General features: G+C 42.5%; 1 protein-coding gene across 2 annotated transcripts in view; it reads right to left on the bottom strand.

The window, feature by feature from the left end:
* Window positions 1–14,124, bottom strand: part of RIN3 (Ras and Rab interactor 3) — a 165,195-nt gene that overhangs the window by 23,269 nt on the left and 127,802 nt on the right. For both annotated transcript variants that reach the window (XM_072623277.1, XM_072623276.1), the window contains exons 6-7: window positions 9,885–11,807; window positions 5,525–5,833 (exon numbers count right to left, since the gene is read on the bottom strand). In XM_072623277.1, the coding sequence (XP_072479378.1) occupies window positions 5,525–5,833; window positions 9,885–11,807 (2,232 nt within the window). The remainder of the gene's footprint in view (window positions 1–5,524; window positions 5,834–9,884; window positions 11,808–14,124) is intronic.

Consider the following 14,124-nt stretch of genomic DNA (forward strand, 5'->3'; position numbering starts at 1 on the left):
TTCTTTATAGACAGGATTGGCCAGGATCTTCCAAAACAGTTAGGTTCTATGGCAGACAATGGAAAATCCAATACTTTCTTCTATTCTCTTGATAGCTTTAGATTCTTGTTTTCTCTTGGGCCATCATCCTTCCCTGTCTGTGGCGGTCACTGTAAGGGTCAAGTCATATTTAAAACTAACTCAATTTATTAAAAGATTCATCTAATAATTAGAGGCAGGGTAGTGAAATAGAAAGTTATATTGGGAGTCAGAAGATGTGAATTTGAATACTGGCTCTTCTACTTATGGAATTGTGATAAGGCAGTTGGACCTGGAATCAGGAAGACCTGAGTTCAAATGCAGACACTTACTGTGTGACCCTTTGTGACCTAGGGCAAGTCATTTAACTTCTGGTTGCCTCAGTTTCCTCATTTGTAAAATGGGGATAATAACAGCACCTACTACCCAGAGCTGTTGTAAGGGTCAAATGAGATAATGCATATTTACAAAAAAAAGTTCTTTGTAAATCTTAATGTAGCACTTTATAAACACTAATTATTATTTTATAACCACATGTAAATTACATCTGTGAGACTCAGTTTCCTCATCTGCAAATGTTGATAATACTACTTGTACTATCTACCTCACAGTGTTATTGTGAGAAAAGTGTTTTATGAAGTTTAAGGTACTATAGAAAATGATCTGTGATTATCACTCAAACAAAGGATAAGCCTTCATATCAAAAGAGAGCCCTAATATACAGTAGAAAGGTCTCATTGACCTTGGAATGACATTGGTGATATGATATCACTTCTTTCTGACCTTCTATTTCCCTATAATTACAATTGCACTATGAAGGTCACAGGGTTATGCTGTGAAGAGATGGAGGAATGTAGAAATGTGGGGGGACCATTCTTAGAGCCTTCAGCACAGAAATCTAAAGAACCTGAATCTTGATTCTCCAGGTGTTAAGCTACCTTTGCCCAACAAGTGGGAACTATCTCTTGGTTGTGTAACTTGGCATGGTGAAGTGCTTTATATTACATGCTCAGAAATACTGATTGCAGCGTGCAGGAGGTTGTTAGATAAGACAGCCTCCTGGCAGGATGGAGCTGTGTTATTCATATTTAAAAGCCCCACTTTGATTGGACATTAGCCCACCGGAAAGTATTGAATTCCTTGCAAAAGTTGCTGCTTGCAAATAAACAAGGTGATTTAGCAGTTCATTATAGTCTCTGGAAACAAATGACTGTAAGAAACCACAAATGGATGCTGCCAAAAGCCAAGGGCCCTATTGGCAGAGAATGAAAACCAGGTATGTTTACGTTATGTAACTTTCCAGCCAGGGTCAAGATGAAAGGCTGATGAGACAAAGAACCATGGCATTTCAGAACCAGGCCATACTTTTGAATGTGGGTTCTTAACCTTTTTTTGTGTCTTGGACACAAAAATGAATGATATTTTTAAATGCATGAAATTAACTCTATATGATTACAAAGGAAACCAATTATGTTGAAATAATTATCAAAATATGAAAAATAAGAACACAAGTAAGTTCATGGACCCCAGGTTAAGAACGTCTGCATCAGAACAAAGAAAAGCGAAGTTAGAAAGAGTCCTTAGCATGTAGAATGTAGGAGAGATTTGAAAACAGACTGCTGGAGCTGGAAGAAACTTTCAAACACAGACTCAGAACACTGCTGCTGGTCAGTAGTTTTAGTCACATCTGACTCTGTGACCCCATGTGGGGTTTTCTTGGCAAAGATACTGGAGTGCTTTGCCATTTCCTTCTCCAGCTCATTTTACACATGAAGAAACTGAGTCTAACAAGGTGAAGTGACTTGCCCAGGGTCACACAGGTAGTAAGTGTCTGAATGGCGTATTTTAACTAAAGTTTTCCTGCTTCCAGGTCTAGCACTTTATCCACTGCTTCACCCAGATGCTTCCCTGACCTTAGAGGTCACCTAGCTTAAATGAAAGCAGTTTACAGAGGAGGAAACTGAGGTCCATAGAGGTTAAATGACTTGCTTAAGGTCACAGAGCAACTGAGTGGCAGATCGGGGACTAAAACTCAGGTTTCCTCACTCCCTTTTTGCATACTGTTTTAGGAATCTAGAAGCAGAGGTATCTCTGGATCAGTGGTGTCCAACTCAGACAGAAATGGGGACCACTCAACTATGTCAAAGATCTCTAGGGGTCACGTATTGACCTAGAAAGTCACATATTAATATCGGGTATGCTTTACTGCAGTTTTATTTATTCTATTAAATATTTTCCAATTGCAATTTAATCTAGTTTGGGCCACACTTGAGTGTTGTGAGCCACACGTGGCCCATGGGCCGTATGTCTGACACCTTGTCTCTGGATGATGCCCATTTTACCATTGAGGAAACTGAGACAAACAGAGGTTAAGCGACTTGCTCAGGGTCATACAGCTAGTAAGTATCTGAGGGAGGATTTGAACTCAGGCCTTTTTGCATCAAATTCTAACATTCTATCCCCTTTACCACCTAGCTTCCTCTGGACAACTTATGTTCCAGAGAGTTGCCCATGGGACAGAGAGGTTAAGTGTTCAGGGTCACACAACCAGCCTGTATCAGAGAAAGGACTTGAACTCAAGCCTCCTTGACTGGAGGTTAGTTCTCTAGTGCTGCAACATTATAAATCACAAATTATATCATATTTACTTGTCTGTGGGTATATTATATCCCCCTGTTTTCCCCCTCCCCAGTAGAAGGTAAGCCCCTTGAAGGCAGGGCTTTTTGCTTGTTTGGTTTTCTTTGGATCCCCAAGTACCTAATACTTGCTTACTGAATTGACATGAATTAGTGAGTAATGATCTAATCTGGATTATAGATTTTTGTATGCAATGCATTCTCCTTGACTAGGCTGAAAGGACTTTGAGAGGAGGGACCTATTTATTTTATTTTTTTAGGCTCTCCCAGGGTATGCAGCACAGGTGTTTCACACTCACTGAATACATTTTTTCCTAAACAAATACCATGGGGAGGCTGGGTGAGGTGTTCCTGGCTATGATCAGAATACTTCTCTCACATCTACACTGGCCATGTCACTGTGTGTTAGCAGTGGGATTCGTGACTGGTTGCTGCCCTTTTTAACTTGCTGCCTACTTAACGCCGGTTCATAAAATGTAAATTGGGCCAAATTCAGTCCAAGCATAGACAGTAAAATAGGTGTCAGTTGTACCAAACGCACTATAAGTATGGAGCCAATAACCTATATACTCTAGTTTTTCTCATGAGAGATTGGTGGATTTTTTCTATGCTCCTTTTGCTGTCTTGTTCTACCAGTTCTGAGCAGTCCTTCCTTCCTTATTTCAGACTTACGGACGTACGTCCAGCTTCTTTTTGGTCAGTTTTCAGACAGCCCAATGATTGTTAAATTATCTTTTGTTCACCTTTTCCCCAGGTTAGTTGTTTTTGGCAGGACACATTTTGGCTCTGATATTTCTTGTTTCAGTTTTGCTTATTAATAATTTCTTGTACTTTAGAAACTGAACTCTCAATTTACATTCCAAGTCCCTCATTGTCAAAAATTTTAAGGCAAATTTTTGTAAAAAAGTGGGATGTGACCATTATGTGAGGTTTGTTTATTTTTAATGTCCTGGTATTACTTAAAATCATTTATTAAAACTAAAAATCATTTATTACTAAACTGTATAGTTTAGCTAGTTCAGGGAAGATGCAAGTCTTACCATATCATGTGACTTACAGCCGCTGCGCCTGCTCGCCTGAGTGACAATACTGTTGGTACGGAAGCGCTCTAGACAAACCGTGCAAGTCAGCTTTCAGAAATATACTGACAATGCACTTGTGCGGAGAATTCTAGGCACCTTGTGGCTCGCAGTGCATGAGAGATAAGTATGTCATTGCTGCTTTTTACCTTTTAAGCAGGTGTGACAAACAGAATTATACCATGTAATGATTATGTGATGAAATTTTTCTGGAATGAAGAAACAGGGTGTCATGATTATGTGGTGGCAATGATTCTACAGGGAAATAGGGTTGCGATTTTACCAACCATCCTTTAATCTTAACAAACCATACTGTATGAAGGTTTTCCAATTTTCTTTTTTTTTTATTTTTTTAATTTTTTTTTGGTTTTCCAATTTTCAAAAGGAAGGGAACCCAAGGCAGATGTCTGCATCTGCCATATTAATGTTCCCCAATGAAAAGCCTAGTTTTAGTTCAATGAGGGATGAGGGAGAGAAACATTGAGATCATCTAGTTAAAACCTGTATCTTTATAAAGAAAAGGATAAAAAGGTCATTCTAGAGGAAGGAAAGAAATTCAGGTTTCCCATTCATCCATTAGTGAAAGGAAATTAAGAGTGCCTAGCTTAATTCCACCTTCATTTATTAAAGTATCTACTGAGTACCTACTATGTGCTATGATAGGGATATGAAAGAAATATAATACATAACTTTGCCCTTCAGGAGTTAAAGCCTGGGATCAGACATAAATGCAATATACCTAAAGGTTAATATGGGAGATTATATTATTGAATACAAACATGAGTGGCATAGACCTCAATCTATGTTATGTGAGAGTTCAGAAAAGGATGAGATCATTGTGGCTAGGAGTGACTGAAAAAGACCTAACTGAGGAAGATGGACAACTAGGTGGTGCAGTGAATGCAGCACAGCTCCTGGAATCAGGAAGACCTGAGTTCAAATCTGTCCTCAGAGTATCTCCTCATGACAGTCAATGCCCAATGGCAACAGAAAGAAGCTTATTCTCTTTAGGAAGTCCAATCCTGAAGCGGGAACACTCTTAGCTTTTCAATTCCCTTCAAATGTATTGTACCATTGTCCCAGCTAGATGGCACAGTGGATAGAGCACTAGATGAGGAGTCAGGAAACTCTGAGTTCAAATCCTACCTCGGACACAAATCCTACCTTGGACACATACTAGTTGTCTGATCCTGGGCAAGTCACATAAGCTCTATTTGCCTCCGTTTCCTCAACTGTGAAATGAGAATAATGATAGTATCTACCCCCCAGGGTTGTTATGAGGATCAGATGAGAGTTCTGAAAAGCCTTTAGCACAGCATCATACAGTAGGCATTTAAAAGATTCTGGTTCCCTTCCCTACCTGTGGTCAATTCAAGCCAGCCAAGAAGAGGTGTAGGGCCACTTTTTGACCTCTCTTACATTACAATCAGGCCGTTGCCTACTTGGCCAATAATTGACTCTGAACATTCCCCATACCCAGAGGTGGGGAAAAGGGGAGATGGGCCTTTTCCTGTATTTGGTCCCCAGTATGACAGCCAGCTTGGATATATTTCTAAGGTCCTTCACACTCAGCATTGTGCCTAGTGCTACCCATAGCCTTTAGTCATCTACAACAGGATTACATACAACTAGGACTTCTCTAGGAAGGCCTTCTGTTCACTGACTCTAAAAGGAGGAATGCTGAAGAATCTAGTTCTTGTCCTTCAGGGCTCTAGAATCATAGAATCTCAGAGGTCACTTGGTACAACCCGCTCCTGAGCATGAACCCCATCTCCTTCCAGTTTTGCCTACCTGGGTTCCCTAAGGCCATGGAGTCATAGATGAGTTTGCAGGACTTGAGCAGGATGGCAATCTTCTTCTCAGGAGAGTAGGCTTTGTGCATGCTAGTGAACTTGTGAAGGATCTTCTCCATAACGGAAACTTCTGGCACACTGGTTGTCACACCCAGGTCAGTGGTGGTGGTGGCCAAGATGACTAATTGATTTCCCTTTAGTTGCTGGAGGGTCCCATCCTTGCTGTGGATCTCCTGGAGGTGTGAATTAATGGCATCCTTCAGGGGCTTCAGCACACATTTATATAAGGCAGACTCTACAATGGCTTCTGCAAGCAACGGAGACAGGGATTAAAACATAGAAACTGATCGAAAGGAAACATACCTCAAAGGTCCTGCTTCTTAGCACTTGCTTAGTTGTGGACAGCTAGCTCTCCCCAACCCTTATCATTCCCAATCCACACACCTTGCCAAATGCCTGCTGCCTGTGGCCCTCAGATTCTATTACATAAAATGAGATGGGGCCAAAATCAGATGTTCCCATACAACCTGAAGTGAGACTACAGGGGCTTGAGAAAGCAGCCCCTTGAAGTTCCTGCTTCATTCTAATGGATACTGTTTACTACTTTTTATTTAGTGAGGTCAGAGCATGTTAAAAGCACTACACTGGAACCTAGGAGACCAGGCTTCTGGTACCTATGCTTCTGCTAACATGCTGGGTGATCTTGGATAAACTGTTTCCCTTATCTCAGACTCAGTCTTCTCAGGAGCAGAATGAGTTGACTGCACTCGACTAAGTTCTCTTTCAAATCTAGAAACATTGCAATTCTACTCTAATAAATACTTGTCTCTATTGCCTCTGTACTCCCATGTACTCACATATCATGCAGCTAAGCACCTAATACATTATATACACAGCATCTTGTGTTTTGCTTCTCCAATTAAACTGTGGACTGGGACTATGTCTTTTCTTACACTTTGTATCTCTACAGCAACTGCTACAAAGATGGATACAAAGTACAATACCTATGGGCATTCTTTTGAGACATACTAGGAAGGTTCCTACTCAGACTTCATCTGGGTGTCCATTACAGGAAGGGACCACATAAAACTTGGGTTTCCCACCGCCATACTGCTTTGATGGCTAAGGGCCAAAATCCTGCCTGGATAGACAGTGAGGTGTAATGGGAAAACACTGGTCATAGAATCAGAAGATGGGGCCTGGAAATGTAGCTCTATGATTTATTAGTTATGGGACACCACCTTTCCCAGATCTTGTCCTACCTTGACCAAAGAGAAGGGTTGGGAGTCCTACTGTTTTGGGCCAAGACTCAATCTCTTATCTATTCCTCCCTTCCCCTATCAATCTGATATCCTTACTCAGCCCTCAGAACCAGGTTTGGGCCTGATTTTAACTTGAGTCAGGTGCTATCCCACAAAAAGGGAACATGCCACCTTAACTTTGGTGTGTGTGTTGTGTGTTTTGTGTGTGTGTGTGTGTGTGTGTGTTTAATTACTGATTCATACTTGAGGATTTTTTTTCAGAAAGGAGATTACTGTGAATTGTGTCATGGTTGTCTGGATGTTAAAATTAAAAGCAATTTTAAAAAAATTCTTTATTTACAAATCTGTAAAACAGTAGTAGCATATAATTCCTACCTACTTCACTCAGTTATTTAATTTCATACTTTTTGGTCTGTCTGTTTTCCTTCCAAGGTCTCATTTTCCCTTCACCTGGGTACTTTTTGTCCTTAATCCACTATCTTATTTCTCATTCCTTACCTGTGGATTAATTCCTAAGATTGTGTTTGTGTTAGTAGATACTCCCAGATGAGTTACACATACATAGGCAGCACAGATATTCTACAAATAAGTCCTCTTGGTACTCATAAGCCAAAGGACCTCTCAGTTAGAGTGACCAAATTGCCATGAGTCTCCTCTCCCCTCTCCTCAGTCACCTTGTATCCTCCTATGATGCATCACCTTCCCCTATTCCAACCTCTGAGTCAACTGTGGGATTCCTATCTAGCTACTCAATGCAGTATTTACTCTTGGTTCCTCTTTTTCTGAATTTTCCCTCCTCAGCTTTTCTGTGAAACACAACACACTCACAGACTAATAGTTTTGCTTTATTATAAATCTGAAACTGGTAAACACTTCTGCCTATGCCCCAACTATTTCCTTATATCATCTTTTACAGACTGATTCCTCAAAGAATCAGTCAGTCCGTTAATTGCACCATGAAACTTACAATCTAGTACAAAATTCAGTTTCACAATTTGACAAGGCCTAAGACATTTTGAAATTGTTGTGGAGGTGGTGGTATGTATGTAGATCATATCAGCTCAAGAGCCAACGGTTAAATTTTCACCATTAACGTTTATACCTCAGAAATTTGTAAACGATATAAAACCGGGTCTTGATTTATTTTTGTTGATTACCTAGTCTTGAAAAAGTAATGGAGAAAATGTTAATAAGGCAGAATAAACTTTTTTTTTGGAGGCAACAGGTGGGGGTGCAGCTTCAGCCACTTGCCCAGGGTCACACAGCTAGTAAGTGTCTGAGGCAGATTGGAAGTCAGGTCCTCCTAACTCCAGGCCCTAGCCAATGCGCCACCTCTGCAGATTAAACTTGGAAGTGTTTTGTGCATTTATTTTTTTCTTGATAGAGCTGATTGTCATCACTGGCTTTAGTGATATTAAGTGGTGGTTGTTGCTGGAATTAGGACATTCTCAGATTGAAATCTTAGTTCCGATACTTACTGGGAAATTACTTTGTAAACTTTAAAGCACTAAGCAAAACCGAGGCAGTGTCTGATTCTGAAATCTTGAGTTCAAATCTTTGCTCAAATCTGGGTAACTTTGGACAACCTCTTTCCATCCCAGTTTCCTCAATGATAAAATAGAGGGTTTGGGCTAGATGACCTCTTAAGTTCTTTTCACCTTGAAATCTATGATATATTATTATCATTCACTTTATGGAACAAATTGCAAGTTTCCCTGTTTCAAGGAAGTCTTTATGTATCAAACCAAATGCACCAGTTTGATACATGGAACTCTCCAGAATCTGGAGTTGGGACTAATTTCAGTAGTCTAGACACCCTGAGTTCCAATCTATAGGCTGGCAGGTGGTGCAGCAGAAAGAGCACTGGACCTGAAATCAGGAACACTTGAGTTCAAATCCAGGTTCTGACTCTTATTACCTGTGTGACTCTGGGCAAGTCACTTAGCCTCTGTTTGCCTCAGTTTCCTTACCTGTAAAAGAGTGATAATAAGACCTCCCCCCTCCAAGGTTGTCATGAGGATTAAATGAGATAATATACAAGGTACTTTGCAAACATTAAAGCACTTTATAAATGCCGGCTAGTATACAATACATAAGTGTATAAATTGATGTGTTTACATATATGCATGCAGGTGTTTATGTTTTTATGTGAAATGCACAATATGCAATATGTGCATGTATACATGTGCACAAATGCATTGCCATTAACATACGCACAACACAATACACACACAGGCATACATATGCAAAATGCGTGTATGAGTACACACATATACACTTATACATTGTACACAGGCATGTATAATTCTATCACGTATGTACGTACGTATGTGTGTATGTATGCATGGGTCTCACTAGGCCTGGAGTCAGGAAGACTCATCTTCATGAGTTCAGATTTGACCTTGAACACTTACTAGCCATGTGACCCTGGGCAAGTCACATAAGCCTGTTTGCTTCAGTTTCCTCATCTATAACACGAACTAGAGAAGGAAATGGCAAAACATTCCAGTCAATACCTGCCAAGAAAACTTCAACTGGGGTCACAAAGAGTTGGATACAACTGACAATGTTGGAAAAACAATAACATGTACATGAACATGTGTACACACACACACACACACACCCATCCCTCCTCCAGCCCTGTGCTGTCTCTGCTGAAGTGATGAACTTTATCTGACTTCAGTTCTTCCACCCTGTCTCCCATTTGCTATATTCTCTTTTAACCCACTGCACTCACTGTCCCTCTTCTACTTCAGGACTTAAGTAACAACAACAACTCACTACTGATCCTGGCTTGACCTATGGCAGGTCATTTTGCCTGTCTGCCCACTGTTTTCTTCAAATACAAAATAAGGATGATCATCTTTCTACCACCTAGGCCACAGAGTTGTGAGGAGAGCACTCTGTGAACCTTGTACTCTAGAAAGGTGAACCACTCTCACTATCAGAGTAGGTGCTGAGGGGAGGGGAAGGAAAGCAGATGGAATAGAGCACTATGGTTATGGCTCTACCACAGCTGCCCACATTCCCTAAGCCCCAGACATCTCCTACCAAAGCCAGGGACGTGCAGGGTCTCCACGCTAGCTAAACACTTACCGAGTTCTTCCTCTGAATGAAGGGTGAGGTCCACCAAGGACTTCAGCTCAGTGCTCTGCAGCAGGTAACTCTTCAGCTGGGTCATCATCATTCGGATCTCTTGGAGCATCTCTGTGCTGGAGCTTTGCTTTGCCATCATCTCCAAGCTGTACACTTTATAGTCCTGTACCAGGTTGCCGAAGTATGAGTCCTTGTCCTGGGCCAATTCCACCACTTTTTTTTGTAGCTTACGGTTGCTAGAAAGGAAAGCATTGAAGACATTGGAGAAACTCACAAAAGACAGCCGGTGTTTGGCCTTTCCCAGGATCACTGAGGACTTCTTCTTCACGTTGGGGCTGTTGAATGGCTCTGGATCATCCTCTGTGCTGCTGGTCGAGTAGGAGTCCTGGTCTGGGTTGAGAACTGACGTTCCTACGCTATCAGCCAGGGAAGCCATGGAGCCTTTGAATTCTGAGGAACCCAAGGACTGGGGGGTGCCTTTGGCCTCCCACTGAGTGGGAGCCGCATGGCTGGTGGGGCCTTCTGGGACAGGGGAGCTGGCTATGGGAAGAGTTGAGACTGGTTGTCCATGTAACTGTTCATCTGTGGGTTCAGGCTTCTCCAGCTGAGTAGGGAGGTAGGAAGCAAGCTGTCGGGAAATCCGTTTCTTCCTTGGGGGTGGGACAGGAGGTTGTTTAGCCTTCTTTGGTTGCTCAAGGTCATTTCCTAGACCACTGACCTTGGCTGGTTCCTCCACCTGTAGGACTTGCTCCATTGCTCTTCTGGGAGCACCTGTTGCTTTTTGGGTTGGAAGGCTGCTGGGGATGGTCCTGGGGTAACCCTGCTGTTCCCCTTGCCACCTCACTCCTTCAATCTCTTCCCCCCCCTCAGTCTTCACCATGCTGCTGTTTTCCAATGAAGTCCTCTCTGAGAGCCTCCTCCTAGGGGGAACAGCTGGCCGGGTGTCCTTTTTGGATGCTGGGAGCTGTGGGCATGCATTGGACACCACGGCCTCCTTTATATTGTCTTCACCAATATGTCCTAGGTTAACAGGATGGGGCGGGACCTTTGCACAGGGAGTCACAGGCTGCTGGCCAGACTTTCCAGGAAGTCCTGCAGGAGGTGCAGAGGATATAGCAACTGGAAGACCGGGTGGAGTAACTGATGAAAGAGAAGATGCAGGAAGAGAGAGAGGGGCATCAGCAGCAGAAACAGAGGGGGCAGAAACAGAGAGGGGGACAGTATCAGCAGCAGCAGAAAGGGGGACAGTATCAGCAGCAGAGACAGAGGGGGCAGGAACAGAGAGGGGGACAGTAGCAGCAGCAGAGACAGAGGGGCCAGGAGCAGAGAGGGGGACAGTAGCAGCAGCAGAGACAGAGGGGCCAGGAGCAGAGAGGTGGACAGTATCAGCAGCAGAGACAGAGGGGGCAGGAACAGAGAGGGGGACAGTAGCAGCAGCAGAGACAGAGGGGCCAGGAGCAGAGAGGGGGACAGTAGCAGCAGCAGAGACAGAGGGGCCAGGAGCAGAGAGGTGGACAGTATCAGCAGCAGAGACAGAGGGGGCAGGAACAGAGAGGGGGACAGTAGCAGCAGCAGCAGGAGCAGAAGAAAGAGGAGGAGGAGGAAGAGGAGGAGGGGGTGGCCGCCTTCGAGGAGTTCTTATCGAAGCAGGTGAGGTAGCAACAGAGGGAACCAAAGTGTCTGGGCAGCTCTGAAGTTGGGGTTCTTCTGAAGGCAGTGAGCTGCTGCAGTCCTCTATAAAAATAGGATTCACAAACCACAATCTGTCATTTCCTATTGACAACTCAATTTCACATGAGCAGTTTGCATAACGTGGTGATGATCTGAGGCTGGTGGCTAGAGATGCAGCCGGGGCTGAGCCTTTCGGAAGCTCCCCAGTGGTATCTCTCCTTCTCCGAGGATTTAGAGATGACTCCCAGAAACCTGCAGGAAGGAAGGGAAATGAGGAGAGATATAATAAGTTTTTGCTCCTGAATAGCTGATGTGCCGAGGAGGCACTAAGGAAGCCTTATATAGACGATGGGGCAGGAGAGGACAGTGGGAAAAGTTTACTTCACTTTCCCCCCTTCTTTTTTTATTGTTCTTTCAAGCTTTCATGGCACTTTCTGATTCTTGAGGGCATTGGAAGCACTTCACAAAACCCACAAATGGACCTTGGGTTGGGATTGTGGGGTACTGAAGAGATGGGGAGCCAGTGATGAAGACTACTGATAAAGCTGGTGATACTAGTCCTGACTTTTCACTTACTAGCTATGTTACTTGGAAGAAGTCACTTATTCTATCTGGGCCCAAGTTTGAGGGAGGGCACTGGACTGGATGATCTTTATAGTTTCTCTGCAGATGGAGGGAAGAGCAGAATTCTCACTATCTTCCTCCTTTACAATAGTATGTTGGATGTCATATAACCATCAAAAGAGTCTGACTTTACTAATTTGGTTATGTTTTTTGCAAAACAGAATTTAAAAAACCAAAACAACTATGTACAATTAATCTCTACTAATGAAAACAGTTATGTGCAAATGGGGTTTGAGCTTCGGGTTATGATTGCACAAGAGGGACTTATGTTTGCAGGTAGGAGGAGAGAGACAGAATGGGACAGAGACAGAGAACGAAGATAGAGTTTGCATATGACATGATCCCTGACTTTATGGAACTAATTCAGGGAGATCTATGCACTATAATATTACATGACGAATGCATTGGAGAGGGTTAAACCAAAATATTCTTTCAGAGCACATTTTTTATTAAAGCACTTTTACTGACAACTTTTTTTCCCTTGGCAAGAAACTAGGATAATAATAATTTACAATCCTGAATGCATAGAAAGCACTTTCTTTTTGAGAATCTCAGACCACTGACCATATATCTTAGTTAATTCTCAACAGCTTTGTGTGATGTGTGCGTTTGTCCTTCGTTGCCAAAGAAGACCATTCCATCAGAGAAATGATGACATGACTTGCACTTGACTTTGTTTTGAGTGAGGGAGGGCTGTGCAGGTCACCAGCCTCACTTCTCCTCCACAGCCACCTGAATCCAGTGCCCAGATATTCGTCAGGATGACTGGAGATGACCCAGAATGAGGCAATTGGGGTTAAGTGACTTGCCCAAGGTCACACAGCTAGTGAGTGTCAAGTGTCTGAGGTGAGATTTGAACTCAGGTCCTCCTGACTCCTGCATTGGTGCTCTATCCACTGCATCACCTAGCTGCCCTGCTTGGTGTGATAAGGAGTACATAGATACATCCTCACTTTGCATACAAAGGCCAAGAGCAGTAAAAAAGACTTCCTATTGGAGTTAGATATCTTAACTTCATGTTCTGGCTCAGGCACTCGATCTGGGTTTTGCCTTGCTGGGCCTTACGTTCCAAACCAGTAATTGGGGATAATACCCATAGTGCACATCTCACAGTGTTATAATAAGGTCCAAATGCACTAATGTGTGCAAAATGTTAAGTAAACATAAATTGCTAAATGTCAATTATTATTGATAACAACTACTATTTATGAGATATTAACAATGATAACAATAAAGATAATGACAGAGTTGTCCAAGGTTATATAGTCAGTGACAGAACCTAACTTTGAACCTTTGAGCCTGACTAGACCAATATTAATTATAATAATGTTCCTGGAAATTCCTGAGATGATGATAATTATCTTTGGATCTAGGGAGATCAGGGCAATGGTAAAGCTGAGAGATCCCTGAATGGTCCTGGGAAGAGACCCACTGATCAAATAACTTATTGACATGGATCCTATGGTCTTGTTGGGGAGTTAGGGCCAACAGACCTCACTCTTATGATTCCTAATCTCCAATAAGATCTGGGAGAAACTGTAGGGTTTCATCCCTAACATTCTTTCTTAGGGAAAATTCCCTCATACTACAGTGTTAGCAACTTCATGTATTATCCTTCTCTGGAAAACATTTGAAAACATCACCTACAAAGAGTTAAGATTTGTTTAACTCGAAGGAGTGACTCCCTAATGGTAGATGGTAGAAATTTAGGCACTGGAAGGCGAAATACTTTTGGAAAAGGAGGCCTTCCTGAAACTGCCTATGTGGAAGGGACCTCACAAGTCATTTAGTCCAACCCGTACCTGATCCTGGAATTCCTATACAACATCCCCCAACAAACTGTTCACTTAATCACTAATTTGAACCCTTCAAATGATAAGGAACTCATCCCTTCCCCAAGGCATCTAATTCCATTTTCAGATTGTTCTAATCATTAGACAATTTT

This window comes from Notamacropus eugenii, chromosome 7, assembly GCF_028372415.1.
Source record: "Notamacropus eugenii isolate mMacEug1 chromosome 7, mMacEug1.pri_v2, whole genome shotgun sequence".
In the NCBI taxonomy this organism is placed as follows: domain Eukaryota; kingdom Metazoa; phylum Chordata; class Mammalia; order Diprotodontia; family Macropodidae; genus Notamacropus; species Notamacropus eugenii.